At 39.5% G+C, this 14373-nt stretch overlaps 1 protein-coding gene across 1 annotated transcript in view; it reads left to right on the forward strand.

Moving 5' to 3' along the window:
• Positions 1-14373, forward strand: part of VPS13C (vacuolar protein sorting 13 homolog C) — a 187642-nt gene that overhangs the window by 125385 nt on the left and 47884 nt on the right. Inside the window, exons 59-66 of the mRNA XM_073303628.2 lie at positions 684-805; positions 3660-3954; positions 5915-6304; positions 7449-7553; positions 8741-8905; positions 9248-9376; positions 10266-10399; positions 10606-10732. Of these exons, the coding sequence (XP_073159729.1) occupies positions 684-805; positions 3660-3954; positions 5915-6304; positions 7449-7553; positions 8741-8905; positions 9248-9376; positions 10266-10399; positions 10606-10732 (1467 nt within the window). The remainder of the gene's footprint in view (positions 1-683; positions 806-3659; positions 3955-5914; positions 6305-7448; positions 7554-8740; positions 8906-9247; positions 9377-10265; positions 10400-10605; positions 10733-14373) is intronic.

Raw genomic sequence — 14373 nt, forward strand, 5'->3', positions numbered from 1 at the left:
ATAAAATGCATAAAGTTAAATAAGCCCAAGGCCACTGCTTAGAGTTTGTTTACTTCTGGAGAGTAACTTGGGCTTCCTTTTTTCTTAATACATTTTGAGATTATTCTTCAGCAAAAAAGCAAACACGAACATATAAAGTAAAAGCAATTATTTCATAAATGTAAGTAATACTGCTTTAAATTTGCATTTTAGATTGTAATTTTAAATGTGTTATAGGATTTGAATGGAGACGTTGTATGCATATGCTGGTATAAAAGTCTGTTTTATGTTAAATACCTGTAATGGATAGAAGTGCTACCTTGGTTACATTCCATTTAAAGACGGTAGTTATTAAATTGTGGCTTAAATTGGCTCTCCTGCAGCTCTAAGCTATAAGTTTTCAATATGTAATTTGTACTGCAAGATGCAACGTTTTCTTCCAAGCAAGTAATATTGTTAATTGTTGTTGTTAAGGGCTCCAAAGTAGCATGATTGTGGTGGTGGTGTTTTGATGTTTCACATTGCATTTTTTTTTTGCTTTATGTACACATTAGTTACTTTCTGAGGACAATTCTTTGTAAGTTTCAGTTTGCAAAGGAGCGTCCTAATTAGATTTACTAATTTTTGTACATTATGTATATTTCATATTTTCATTTTGAAATTTGCAAAATATATTTAATGAGACGTATACATTTTTATCATAGATCAAGAATCATTTCTCTGTCCCATTTACAATCTACAAATTTGTTAGAGATGTTAGACTGCTGGAGCCAATAGGAGTATCTAAGCCTGAAGAGGAATTCCATGTTCCTTTAGATTCATACAGGTACACTTATACCATTAGGCCAAGTCTTACAGCGTGTGATGTGACATTACCATTACTTGAACCAAAATATTTTTTTACCAACTCAATCTGTTAGTCTTACTAGACCATGCATACTCATCTTGTGCTGGGCTTTTTTCACGATTGAATTGACAAAAGCCAAATTATATTTATTTTTAAAAATAATTATATAATGCAACTGGGTGCATTAAAAAAGCCCCCAAAATAGTAGTAATGAAGGGCAAATGGTCCTTCAAAATGGTCTCAGTTTACATATGTGCAGTTACTTGTATTGCATGAACATAACCATGGTTATTAGTCATATTTTGTGAACAATTATTCCATTTGCCTAATCATAACTGCATTTGCAAATCTAACATTTTTATAAATCTGACCTGAAATAACTTGCAATGAGGGGAGAGTTTCTAAGATCCAGGGGCAAAGTCAATCCATTATCTTTGGTAGGAATGGTATAGCATTTACATGCTTTTTCACTGAAACACTTTGGCTTTTCTCGTTGTACTTTTGTATAATCGTTTATTATTTCCATTGTTCCCTTTCCCCTCCCCGATTTTTAACTCCTTTTTTCCTTTATAGTGTATCTTACTTACAATGTGTTTATATTCAGTTGTTGATGTTTATTGTGAATTTCAGTGCTTTGAGACTTGAGGGAATGTAGAAGTTTTTAAACGCTTGCATGCCAGTGGAATTCTGGCCTAAAACAGGTGGGATATTAGAACTGTGAGCCTTACTTAACCAGACATTTCAAAAGGTGACAGATGATTTTGGAAGGGGCAGATGGGCTTTCATCTCAGTCTCCAATGTCCATATTTTCGTTTAGGTCTCCAGGTGTCACAGTTCATTTAACTTCCTGTCAGCCTGTGTCTGGTGAAACACTCATTAAGGTGAATTATATATCCAAAGAATCATAGGCTAAACCAGAATTAAATAGTGGAATCAGAGTCAGACCTAATTAGAAGAAATAAACTACGTTTAGTGTCCCATAAGGATTCAGTTTAACCCATCTGCCTCTATTGACTTTACAAAATTTAGAGTTCATAGAGTCTAAGCATCCCAGGATCACATTATTTCTTTTGCCCACAGTGTCACCCTGGGAGCTCATGTTAAGCTGATTGTCTATTTCAACTGCAAAGTCTTTTTCGGAGTCACTGTTTCCCAGAATAGTTTCCTCAATCCTGTACATATTGACTATGTTCTTTGTTTCCCAGATGTATACGTTTACATTTAGCCATATTAAAACATACATTATTTGCTTGCATTCAGTTTACCGAGTGACCTAGATAACTCTGAATCGGTGCCCTGTTCTCCATTATTTATGGCTCCCCCAATTTTTGTGTCATCTGCAGATTTTATCAGTGATGATTTTATGTTTCCTTCCAGGTCCTTGATAAAAATGTTGAATAGCATAGGGCCAAGAATCAATCCCTTTGGGACCCTGCTGGACACAGACGTGTTCAATGATGAGTTCCCATTTACAGTTATATTTTGAGACCCATCAGTTAGCCAGTTTTTAATCTATTTAATGTGTGCTATGTGAATTTTATATTCTCATTTTGTAAGAAAATGCCATGTGGTATGAAGTCAAAGTACGTTACATCAACACTATTACCTTAATCAATCAAACTTGTCATCTCATCAAAAAAAGATAACAGGTTAGTTTGACAGGATCTAGTATCCATAAACCCGTGCTAATTTGCATTATCTACATTATCCTCCTTCAGTTCTTAATTGGAGTGCCCTATCAGCTGCTTCAATGTCTTCTCCAGGATTGATGTCAAGCTGAAAGGTGTCTAATTACCCACTTCATCCCATTTGCCCTTATGAAAAGTTGGCACAACATTAACTTTCTTCCAATCTTTTGAAACTTGCCCAGTGCTCCAAGACTTGTTAAAAATCAGTGTAATGGTCCAGCAAGCTCCTCACCCAGGTCTTTTAAACTGTTGGGTGCAAGTCATTGGATCACTTGATTTTAAAATGTGTAACTTCAGTAGCTGCTGTTAACATCCTCCAGAGGTACTTGTGGAATGGAGAGAGTATTACCATTCCACAATGAGGCCCGTTGACCACAGGACACACTAAGACCTCCTCCATCACATCACCTGCAACATGAGCTTGCAGGTGGAGGAAGTGATCAAGACAGAGGACCTGATGGTGGACGTTCTTGCCCCAGAAGGGCCTTCCCGGGTGGCACTGCCATTAATAAAGACCATCCAAAGCACTAATAAGACCCTGTGGCAGACACCAGCCTCCATCCCGCCCACCTCCAGAGGAGTTGAGAGGAAGTACTTCATCCCTTCCGAGGGCTACGAGTACCACTTCTCACACCCACACCCTTGCTCTCTGGTGGTCTCAGCAGTAAATGAGAAGGAGTGTCAGGAGCAACAGGCACCGGCCCTTAAGTCTAAGGAAGCTGAACACATGGACCTATTTGGAAGGAAGGTCTATGCTGCTGGAAGCCTCCAGCTGAGGACAGCGAACCACTCCAGAGGACAAAGTCTAATATAGAATTCTCCTGCATTGGCTGCAACATCTTTTTTCATCCAGGTTACAAACACTAAAGAATTGACCATCTTATTATAAGTATTTCTTGTACTGTTAATAAGGTTGTCTGCGAATGTCCAGGAATGTGGTTGGTTGATACTCTTTCTGATAATCCTGATGCACTATTTTTCATTGCATAAAGGGTTAATCAGTTTGGGATTTCAGAGCTTTTTGGTTATTCAGTGTAATTTAGGTTATTCTATTTAAGTTTAGACTAAAATTAAATGTGTTGTCCACACTTGTGTTTTTGTGAAGGCTCTATTGGTTGTTTTTGGTTTTTTTCCCCTCCACATAGGTGTCATCTATTTATTCAACCAACAGGGATCTTAGAAGGTCAATTTAAAGAATCCACAACTTACATTGCCTGGAGAGAAGAGCTTCACAGAAGTAGTGAAGTGAGATGTATGTTACAGTGCCCTTCTACCGAAGTAAGCTTCTTGCCTCTAATAGTCATGACAACTGCTGTTCCTGATCAACTAAACTTTATTGCAACTCACGGGGAGGACTGGGATCCAGCCTACATTATCCATCTTTACCCAACGCTCACTTTGAGGAATCTTCTGCCATACTCTTTGAGATATTTACTTGAGGTATGGAATTTAAGCAATCGTGACTTTTTAAAATAAAGTTTTTAAGGAAAACATTCAATGATTTCCATCTATAAACAGAAGATATTAAGTTATGTATTCTATGGACTACATTGGCTCTTGGAATCTAGGGCAAGGGATGTGGGCTGGAGTCTTTTTCTTCATCCCAAGTCAGTCCAAGTGTTCTTGTATGGTGAGGCTTGGTACCCAGAGACAGTTGGAGTTACTGTGTTGCCCTCCACCTGGAGTAACAATGGCTAGGGACCAGGTTTTTCTAGAGCATCAAATATTGCTCATACAAGGAAAACTGTTCCCCACTTGTACCTTAGTTTACTGCCAAGGAAAACCATATTGCTAAATGTCAAAACTGATGGACACCAGATTTTTTTTTCTGGCTATTGATCTAGGTCTTCATGATGGCCTTCTATAACATTTAACTTGGCTAGAAAAGTGAAGAAGTTAATGACTTTCTTGATAATTTCCCCTTCCTCACTTTCTTGGTGAGGTAACATGGAGAAGCGTTTCCAGTGTCACATCGAAGGAGGACAGACTTCCATAAAGAGTAGTAGGACAATAATCCTTTTCCCCAAATCCATTGTGCACACGTGCTCTCCCTCCCACCCCCAAAACCCCAACAAACAAAAAAAAATTGACCCAAAAACTTTTAACTCTGTAGCTAAAATGCTAAAGTATTGCAGAAGTAAGGACATTTTGTCTTGGATTGTTTTGTTTTTTGTTTTGTAAGAAAACAAGACCCCTAAAAGAATGAAATCCTGTTAAGCTTTTGTACAGCGGCAGAGAACCTAAAATGACTGCTGTGAGGTGTTTCAGCCTCCTGGCCTAAAGGAAATTGGTATTTATCCCATGATTTGCCAAGAAGCAGCCTGATGTTCATTGCACGCGTTTCTGAGGCATTGAAGAGCACTAGTTAGTGTTTATTTCTGGTATCGCCAGCTGATTTGTGTGTCCTGGCTTCATTGATGAGAGGTAAAATGCATTAATTGCATCTGATCACCATAGGCCTACCTTAGGGCTTCAGAATACTACTACTATATTAGTCCCAAACTAGGAGAGTCTTTGGATGGACAGGTAATTATCAAACAATAAACAGTTTCTGAGAGAGTTTCTGGATCATGATGTGCCACAAATTAGCCCAATTAAGTCATTTATATAGTTAATCGTGGTAGTTACTAAAAAAACTTTGTAGGTAGAGCTGGTTGCGACATAAATTTCTCTCGAAAAACTTGGGACAGGCTGACTGGGTAGGTCATGCTTGGATCCAAAATTGTAACAGGAGTGTAATCCTGTATGGAGAGAAAAGTGAGTAACAATTGTCCCTGGGCAGGGGATCCTCTCACAGAAACAAATAGCTCTCAATTTGTAAAACTAAACTTGTATGTGCTAGTAGTTGGAGGAAAAGACCAAGTTAGCTCGCAGATCTGCCATGGGTTTTATGTGTAACTTGAGGCAAGTTGATTTAGCTACTGTGCTACCTGTAAAATACCTCTTTAACTATGAAATAGTTGAATGAAAGGGGTTGTATAAGAATCCCCTTGTTGATGGTTTGATCTGTTTTAGGTTTTGAAACCAGATTAAATTTGTGATCGTCTTTTCCCCATCTGGCCATACTGAATGCTGAAACACTGAGTTTGGACTTTAGACCAATATAGCTATTAAGAGAATGTTTGAAATAATAATATGATGATTAATCATTATGCTATAATATATTGGCTTGTCCCTGAGTTCTTAAGGCTTCCTGTGTACAGTGGGCAGTCATGATGGCCCTGTACTGTGTGTCTGTAGTCAAAGATATCCCTTAGTGGAAACTCTAGAGTCAAGCGAACAGGTAAGACATAAAAAGTAGAATTTCAACTATTGTACTCTTTTTGAAGTAACCACTGTTCAATACTGTATAGTTTTTATTAGTAAGCCTCTTAAAATTTGTTTGTTTTTTTTATTTTAGGGAACCGCAGAAGCTCATGAGTTGCTAGAAGGGAGTGCTGCTGATGTTCTTCACTCAAGAATCAGTAGGGAAATAATGGAGTTAGTTCTGATAAAATATCAGGGTAAAAACTGGAATGGACATTTTAGAGTCCATGATGGGCTGCCAGAATTTTTTCCTGTGTGTTTTACCTCCAATTCCACAGATATGATGACAATAGATATCTATGTACATGTTAGGCAAGTTGGTAGCCGTATGATCCTGTCTGTGTTCAGTCCTTATTGGATAATCAATAAGACTTCCCGGGTTCTCCAGTATCGTGCTGAAGATATACATGTGAAACACCCAGCAGATTACAGGGATACTATCCTGTTTTCTTTTAAGAAAAGGAACATTTTTAGTAAAAACAAGGTATGCTACCTAATTTCTTTTAAAATATCCTCAAATGAGGAATTATTTAACTTTTGACATTATTCATGCTTGGCCTTGAAATTCTTACCCTGCTTCAGTATCAGTACTTGTTTAAAAGTAATTGATCAATATAACATCAGTATTTTTGTGTTTTGTTTAAATTTAGCTCTCCTTTTGAGAAGAAAAATTAACACTAGTTTTTCTCTCTTGCATCTGTCTCTTCCCAATATCTTGGGGAAGTTTGGGGAAACAAGGGAGCAACTTGTGCAGGCAACGCAGCATTAGTTCATTCTGCACGGATATAATCTGGAGTGCAACTTTTAAAGAAAAGGAAATAAAAAATGTTGGTAAATTTGAAGCAGTGCTACTCTTGTATTTACAAAAATAATGAAGGGAGTTGTAATTATGAGGAGAAAATTACATCTTATTTTGGGGACTAGATGCTTTTATTGTCTTGTGGCTGCTCAATTTCATTTCTTATTTATTAGATTTGAAGAGAGGCACATTAAGTGGGAGGGCAGACATGTGAGATAGTAGCTTACTTTTGATTTTTAAGGCTATCGTTTCTCTCACAGCTGTTTAGAATTATAGTCAATTTAACAGACTGAGGGGCTGTTAAATTTACCTTGTCTGAGGGTACATTGTGTTGAATACATTAGTCATGATTTTAAAAAAAGAAGTGTTTCTGTGACAAAATAAATGAAACAATTTGTTAGTATTATTCTTTTTTCATATTTTTTTGGATTATGTAGGCCTTTAGTCCTGGACGTTCCATCTTTAAGTTGTCAGCAATAATTGAAGACTGGTCTTGGCAGCATCTTTTGGTTATTACCCTGACTTTTAAATAGAGACCACAATCATTTATATATTTTCCTCTCCCTCTTTATCTACATGCTGTGGTCACTAAGGGCTACCAGGGCAGATGACATATTTGGTTTTGTGTGCTCTTCCAGTGATCACCGATCTTCTGCTGCAGTGCACGTCTTTGCCAGAGCCCGAGAACTTCGTGGTTTTAGTAACCCAGCTAGCTGGAATTGCAGTGGTGAAATTGCTAGGAATACATCATGGATTTTTAAAAGCATATGAACTTTTAAGTTTTTGAAATTTACTTAAAAATACTTTAAAAATGCTTTTTCTTCTGTAGATCCAATTGTGTATTTCAACTAGTTCATGGTCCACTAGCTTCTCCCTTGATACTGTAGGAAGTTATGGATGTGTAAAGTGCCCAGGCAATGACAGGGACTATCTGGTAAGGCCTACTTTCTGTATTTGTTTACTAACCTTTCTGAAGCCTAATAATAGTAATTGACTATATTGGATACAAATAAGTTTAACAAAAGCCAACTTGATATTTCATTTGTTTTTCTTGGGTGCATTGGTTTGTTAACATAATCACACTAGTATGCATAATACCACTTAGTTTGACGTTTGGTGGCCAGTCATCAGGCCACCTGGGGATTCAGGCCTAGTTTGTGAAAACAGATGTTTAAATATTTGGACATGATGAGGCCTACCTTTTCAAAGATACATATGCTATCTCAGATAAGTTAGAGACACAGATGGTCAAGTTGCAGATACTTGATTTATTTGTACAGTGCCTACTACAGCGAATCCTGGTTCATGACTGGCACTTCTAGGTGCTACAAATAATAAATAGTACGTATGCACTTAATTTTGTGTGTCAGTCTTTGAAAAATCAGATTCAGACTATATACAGTGGCTATCTTAAAAAAAAAATCAGATAACTAAATAACATTACCTTGTTTGCAGATATTGAAATAATCATCCCAGGGGCAAAATGGAAGCATTTATAGGGAGACCACAAACATTTCCTTTTAAAGATAAACTTTATCTTTCCCATCAAGCCAAAACCACTTATCCCCCTTTTTAATAACCCTTTAGAACCAACCCCCTATCCTATTAAAGGCCAAATTGACCTCTGGTTATTTTCCATTTTTCATCTCTTGCTCTGTTCATCTGGGCTAAATCCAAAGCCTGTCACTTTTCTCCCAATAGCATTTTGAAAATCTGACCCCTATCCGCCCCCCCCCCACACACACACGTTGATCAAGCCATATTTATCTCATGACTTTATTGCAGTAATTTTCTCCTCCTTAGGTTTCCCTTTTCTAAGTGAATACAAAATACCACTGCTAAAATAATCTCTGTCCATTGTATTGGGTATATCTCACATTTCTTTGGAGGTACAGTCTCTGTTCCTTGGAGTTTGTGTGGTCTCTAGTAATGGTCCTGTTACTGCTGAGTAACAGTTGAGGCCTTTGGGTATTGCTGTTAATAGGATAATAAATGTGTAGAAGGAATAACTTTATGGGATCACATATAGGTTTACTTTTCCACTTGTTTTATTCATGTCAAGCAAATGAAAATACCATGGAGAAATGGGCTGAGTTTAACCAAGTTATTTTCACTCAACAGGTTGGAGTTAGCATCAAAATGAGTAGTTTTAATCTCACCAGGATAGTTACCTTAACTCCGTTCTACACCATAGCAAACAATTCTTCTCTGGAGCTGGAAGTTGGAGAAATCAAGTCTGATGGCTCTTTGCCAACTCGTAATTGGAATTATTTCTCATCTTCAGAGGTATTCTTTGTTTTTATTGCTTTAAATGTTTCTAAAACACACAAATGATTCTGTGTAAGGTAAAATATTTAGAAACAAATACTCATATTTTTGTTAATCAGGCTGAGCTGTTTGTCCAATTAATGAAGAAAATTCAGTGGGCTGTCTGATATAAGGTTCTTAGATCATCATAGATGGAGTAACTTAGTAAGTGACAGTGTAAATGTGTACTGCTGGATGTCCGGTATGGAGGGAGAATATCTGAAAGACTAATCCATATTTGTCATTAACTAATCTTTTATAACAATATTGCTGAATTATCATCATGTTACATATGCACTTTGCTTGACGTTTTTTCCCCAGTGTCTTCCATTTTGGCCTGAAAATTTGTCTGGTAAATTATGTGTCAGAGTGGTAGGCTGTGAAAGTGCATCCAAACCGTTCTTCTGTAATACACAGGACAATGGTACTTTGTTAAGTCTGGAAGAGTTGGTGAGTCTTTGACTTTAAATAATAATATTTTCTATAATTTTGTTATGTTTGTCGTGTTAACCAATTCAGTGTAATTCCTTAGTCGCCTGCATTGAGTGCTGGCAGATAGATTTAAAGTACCTATTGAAAAGTCAGGGTAATTATAGCAGGATATGCAGTTTGTACTTTTAAAAATCCTTTTTGTTAGATGTATGAAACTAGGTGGAATTGAATTCTTCACAGGCTTATAAAGAACTGCACAGCTGTATTGATCTATAAATAGAATGGTATAAGTCACCTGCAATTTGTTTATTTTATTTGCAGCAAGATTTGCTATGATGTGTGTGCCACCATAACAGAAGGGAAGATCACTTTTATGTATCTCAAATGCTTAAGCTAGTACAACATCCTAAAGATATGTGATGTAGCATCCTTGACAAACAGTGGACAGTTATTAGTATGGTATAAAAATGGTTTCATGTTTAAACTGATAACATTTTTGAATCTTTTACTTGCATTATATGCCACTGTGAAATTCTAGGCAAATAAGTGTTGCATGCTCAAACAAGTCACTCAAAGCAGAGTTACTTTACATATAATCAAAACCAAACACTGAATGGTTGAACAGATTTTTAGGCATGTCATTCAACTGATTGTTGGGGATGACCGTGGATTGTAGATGTCTGGAGAGATGTGCTGAGGCACTTACATTTATTTTTTTTTCAAATAGTTAGAAACAGAGGATATGTAAGCATGATACCTTTGACTCCCCTTTTTTGGGTCCTGACCTGCAACCTGATCTAAACTGTTTGGGCTGTGCCTCTCTTTGCAAATATTGAATTTTCAGTAACTACGGTTCATATTTTATATTTAATAAACTATATACAGTGCAAGTCTTTATCTTCAACAGAATGGAGGCATACTGGTAAATGTGAACATTTCTGAAAATTCTACAGTCATAAACTTCTCAGATTACCATGAGGGAGCTGCTCCAGCTCTCATCATTAACCAGACTCCATGGGACACCCTTAAATATAAACAGAGGTATGTAAAAGTAAGAATTCAGCCATCTCTTTTTTCCAACTTTTATCCAGTTTTTACTGTTGAAGGTAAGGAACCTAAATTCTTGTGTGCTTTTCTTGAATGCAGTATAATGAAGATAAGAAACTGATATTATACAGTGCTTCATATTAAACTTGGCTTATGCCATGAGTTTCAGTGGCTTATTTACCTGCTTTTTTTTATTGCAGTGGGTTACAGGATGAGATGGAGTTGAAACCAAAGGAGGTGCGACTGTTTGCCTGGGCAGATCCCACTGGAATAAGAAAACTAACTTGGACGTATGCGCAAAATGTTGGTGAACATGATCTGCTTAAGGTACATTTAAAAAAATATATATTGTGGGAGGAAAGGTATGACCTAAACTAGAATCATGAATTCACTGAGAGACTGGAGATTAGGCCTTGTCTTTTGATGTGGTCATTTAAAATGCAAGAGCTTTTGTTAGGTCATGGTTTTTGTTTCTGTACATAGGTAACCTTTTGTGTAGTTGCTGTTTCTACTTGAGTGTATGTTGAAGAATCTTGTAAGCCCTTGTGTGTAGGGCAAAACTCAGATCTCCCAATTTCCTTTATCTGGAACAAACATTAATCAGCCTAATAAGCAGGCTGTGTATAAATGAGGAGTAAGAAGGATAGACTGTTACTGCTGCCAGAACTAGAAATCTGTCTTCGCTGATACACCTCTAAAGAGAGGAGGCAATGAAAGAGGAAATGGTGCAGCAAAGTGAAGATGGTCACTCATACCAGTATCAAAAGTGAACAGTGTACACTCTAATTATTCCTGTTTGGACTGCAGCAGGTGAAAGCAGCACTTCCTGCAGTTATTTTCCAGAATATAATATGTATTTTTTTCTGGGTTGGAGAAAATCACAACCCTGATGACCTTCTCCTCACATGGAGGAAACACTTCCATTGAGTAGAGTACTGCACTGCAGGAGTTGCTCACTGTGAGCTACTTCAGTGTTCAGCAGCACGTACAACATGCAGGTAGGAGAGAAAAATGATTTAGGGCATGGCTACACTTGCAGATGTAGAGCACTGTGAGTTATACCAGCCATCGGAGAGTGCAGTATGGAAAGCACTGCCGTGTGTCCACACTGTCAGCTGCAAGCGCACTGGCGTGACCGTGTTTGCTGCACTTGCAGCGGCATTGGGAGCGGTGCATTATGGTCAGCTATCCCACAGAGCACCTCTTCCCATTCTGATGCTGTGGCTTGTGGGAAGGGGGCGGGGGTGCGGGGCATTCTGGGTCCTGTCCCAATGCCCTGTGATGCATCACTTCGCATTCCAGCAACCACTGTGCTTCCGTCCACATTTGGCGCCATCTTTCATTGTTGTTTGTACTGCGCGCTCTGTCTTCCATTTCAGTCTGTGGGAATGGATCCCGAACTGCTGAGTAATATGCTGATGGGCCTCGCCAGCATGTCACCTTCGTCAGTCGAGTTATTCCTTAAGCTACAAACTGACAGTGAGGAGTCAGATGATGTCGACTCACGTAACTCATATGACATGAGATGGCATTCACCGACATGCTTACCACTGTGGAATGCCGCTTTTGGGCTCTGGAAAGAAGCACTGAGTGGTGGGATCACATCATCATGCAAGTCTGGGATGATGAGCAGTGGCTGCAGAACTTTTGGATGAGAAAAGCCACTTTCATGGGACTGTGTAATGAGCTCACCCCCACCCTGCAGCGCAAGGACAAGAGATTGAGAGCTGCCCTGCCAGTGGAGAAGCGGGTGGCTATTGCAATCTGGAAGCTGGCAACTCCAGACAGCTACGGATCGGTCGCTAACCAGTTTGGAGTGGGAAAGTCGACTGTTGGATTTGTGTTGATGCAAGTTTGCAGGGCCATTAATTGCATCCTGCTCAGAAGAACCGTGCATGTGGCTGGCTTTGCAAAAATGGTTTTCCCTAACTGCGGAGGGGCAATAGATGGGACACATATTCCAATTCTGGCACCAGCCCACCTGGACTCCGAGTACGAATGCGGCTTCCGCCCTGATCTATATGCAGCTTGCCCGTGTGCAGCAATGGTCCCCCCACCCCTCACGGCACAGTGGTGTGGACATGTTAGCCTGACTGGGACAAGGAGCACAGTAGCGTTCCCAAGGAACCTGTGCAAGCGCATTGCATAGCTTCTGCATGAGACCTTTGAAGAGATCACTGAGGCCAATTACGGGGATGTGAGAGAGCTCATCAACTCCCTATTCCGCATCTAGACATGCATGCAGCCCTAACCCTCTTTGCCCCAAGAGTCCACACCGAACAACTTCCTTCCCAAAATAAAAGCCGCTTACTGGGCACCTCCTCTGGTGTTTGTTCTTCCCCAAGCACCGGCCGCTGCGACTGGCTACCTTCCTCCTGGCTGAGAACAGCTCCTGGCTGCATGCATCTGGGGATGCCAGGGTGTCTTCCTCTTCCTCCTCCTCCTCCTCAGCACCCTTGCTCCCGTTTTCCTCCTCTTCCTGCCTTGTTGAATTGGGCTCTGAAGTGTCCATGGTGATCCTTGGAGTGGAGATGAGGTCACCCGCAAATATTGTGTCCAGCTCTTCGTAGAAACGGCAGGTTGCAGGGGCAGCACTGGAGCGGCTGTTTGCCTCACAGGCTTTGCAGTAGGCATTCTGCAGCTCCTTCACTTTAACTCAGCACTGCAGTGTGTTCTGGTTATGGCCCCTTTCTATCATGTCCCTTGATATCCGCCTGAAGGTATCATAATTCCTATGGCTGGAGCACAGCTGGGACTGGACAGCTTCCTCCCCCCAAACACTGATGAGGTCCAGCACCTTGCCATTGCTCCACACTGGGGATCGCCTGGCACATGGAGGCATGGTCACTTGGAAACTGAGCAAACAGGAAGGGAATTTTCAAAATTCCCAGAGAATTTAAAGGGCGGGTCTGATGGTTGGTCACCTGAGGGCAGGGCAGTAGAGTTCAAAGTGATGATCAGAGTGGCTAGAACAAGCATTGTGGGACACTTCTGGAGGCTGATCAGAGCGCATTAACAGACCAGGGCATCCACACTGGCTCCACGGTGCTCCAGCCAGGGCACACCAAGCGTTATGCCTCTCATGGAGGTGGATTACCACGAGCGCTCCAGCCACGGAGTCAGGGCACTCATGTGCTTTGCCAGTGTGGATGCGTCGTGAGTTAGGGCACCCAGGGCTGCTTTAATACACTCTAACTCACAAGTGTAGCCATGCCCTTGGGTAGAAAGACCATGCTGAGACAGGAAAGAGGAAGAAAGGCAAGCAAAACCAAGGTGAAGACACAGGAAAAGATCAAGCAAATCCATCCTGCCAGAAACAGCACTTCATGGGCGGCGGGGGAATGCTGATGGACAATGTTGCATGGGCAGAAGATTAGATCATAGTCTAGGATGAAAATAGAAAATAACTGGAAAGTGACAGGCAGAGGAATAAAGGAGCATTTTTTATGACCAGTCTCAGAGATGGAATGTATTTTTCTTCACTCAATTTTAGTGATGGTGGTTTGTTTTGTTTTTTTTAAATTGAGGCACCCTACAATGTAAACATAGTTACATATTGGAAAATTGCTACTTTCTTGTATCTTCTGACTATTCAATCCTGTTTTAATGTATGTTAAGACACATCTTCTCACTGTATGGTTAGCATTATATTAATTATTGTACATTACATGAGTATTAATATTCACTTTTGAAGTTATATTTCAAAAGCCTAAATAACTCTCTCAGTTCTCCTCCATTCACCGTTGTGTTAACCCTGAAAGAATTCTAACATGTTAAAGGGATGCTATAACTTTTAAACACTACATTTGTCCATTTAATATTGTGATTAGTATAATAAGGTGCTGTATAATAGGGGGTTAATTTTTCTGAACTCTGTCATTGTACTGCTAAGGTCTTCAATTCTTGAGATTACCCTTAACCACATTTTTTAAAAGAAGCTATCTTATTTAACAGTTTAATAATCCACA

This window comes from Lepidochelys kempii, chromosome 10 (assembly GCF_965140285.1).
Source record: "Lepidochelys kempii isolate rLepKem1 chromosome 10, rLepKem1.hap1, whole genome shotgun sequence".
NCBI lineage: Eukaryota > Metazoa > Chordata > Testudines > Cheloniidae > Lepidochelys > Lepidochelys kempii.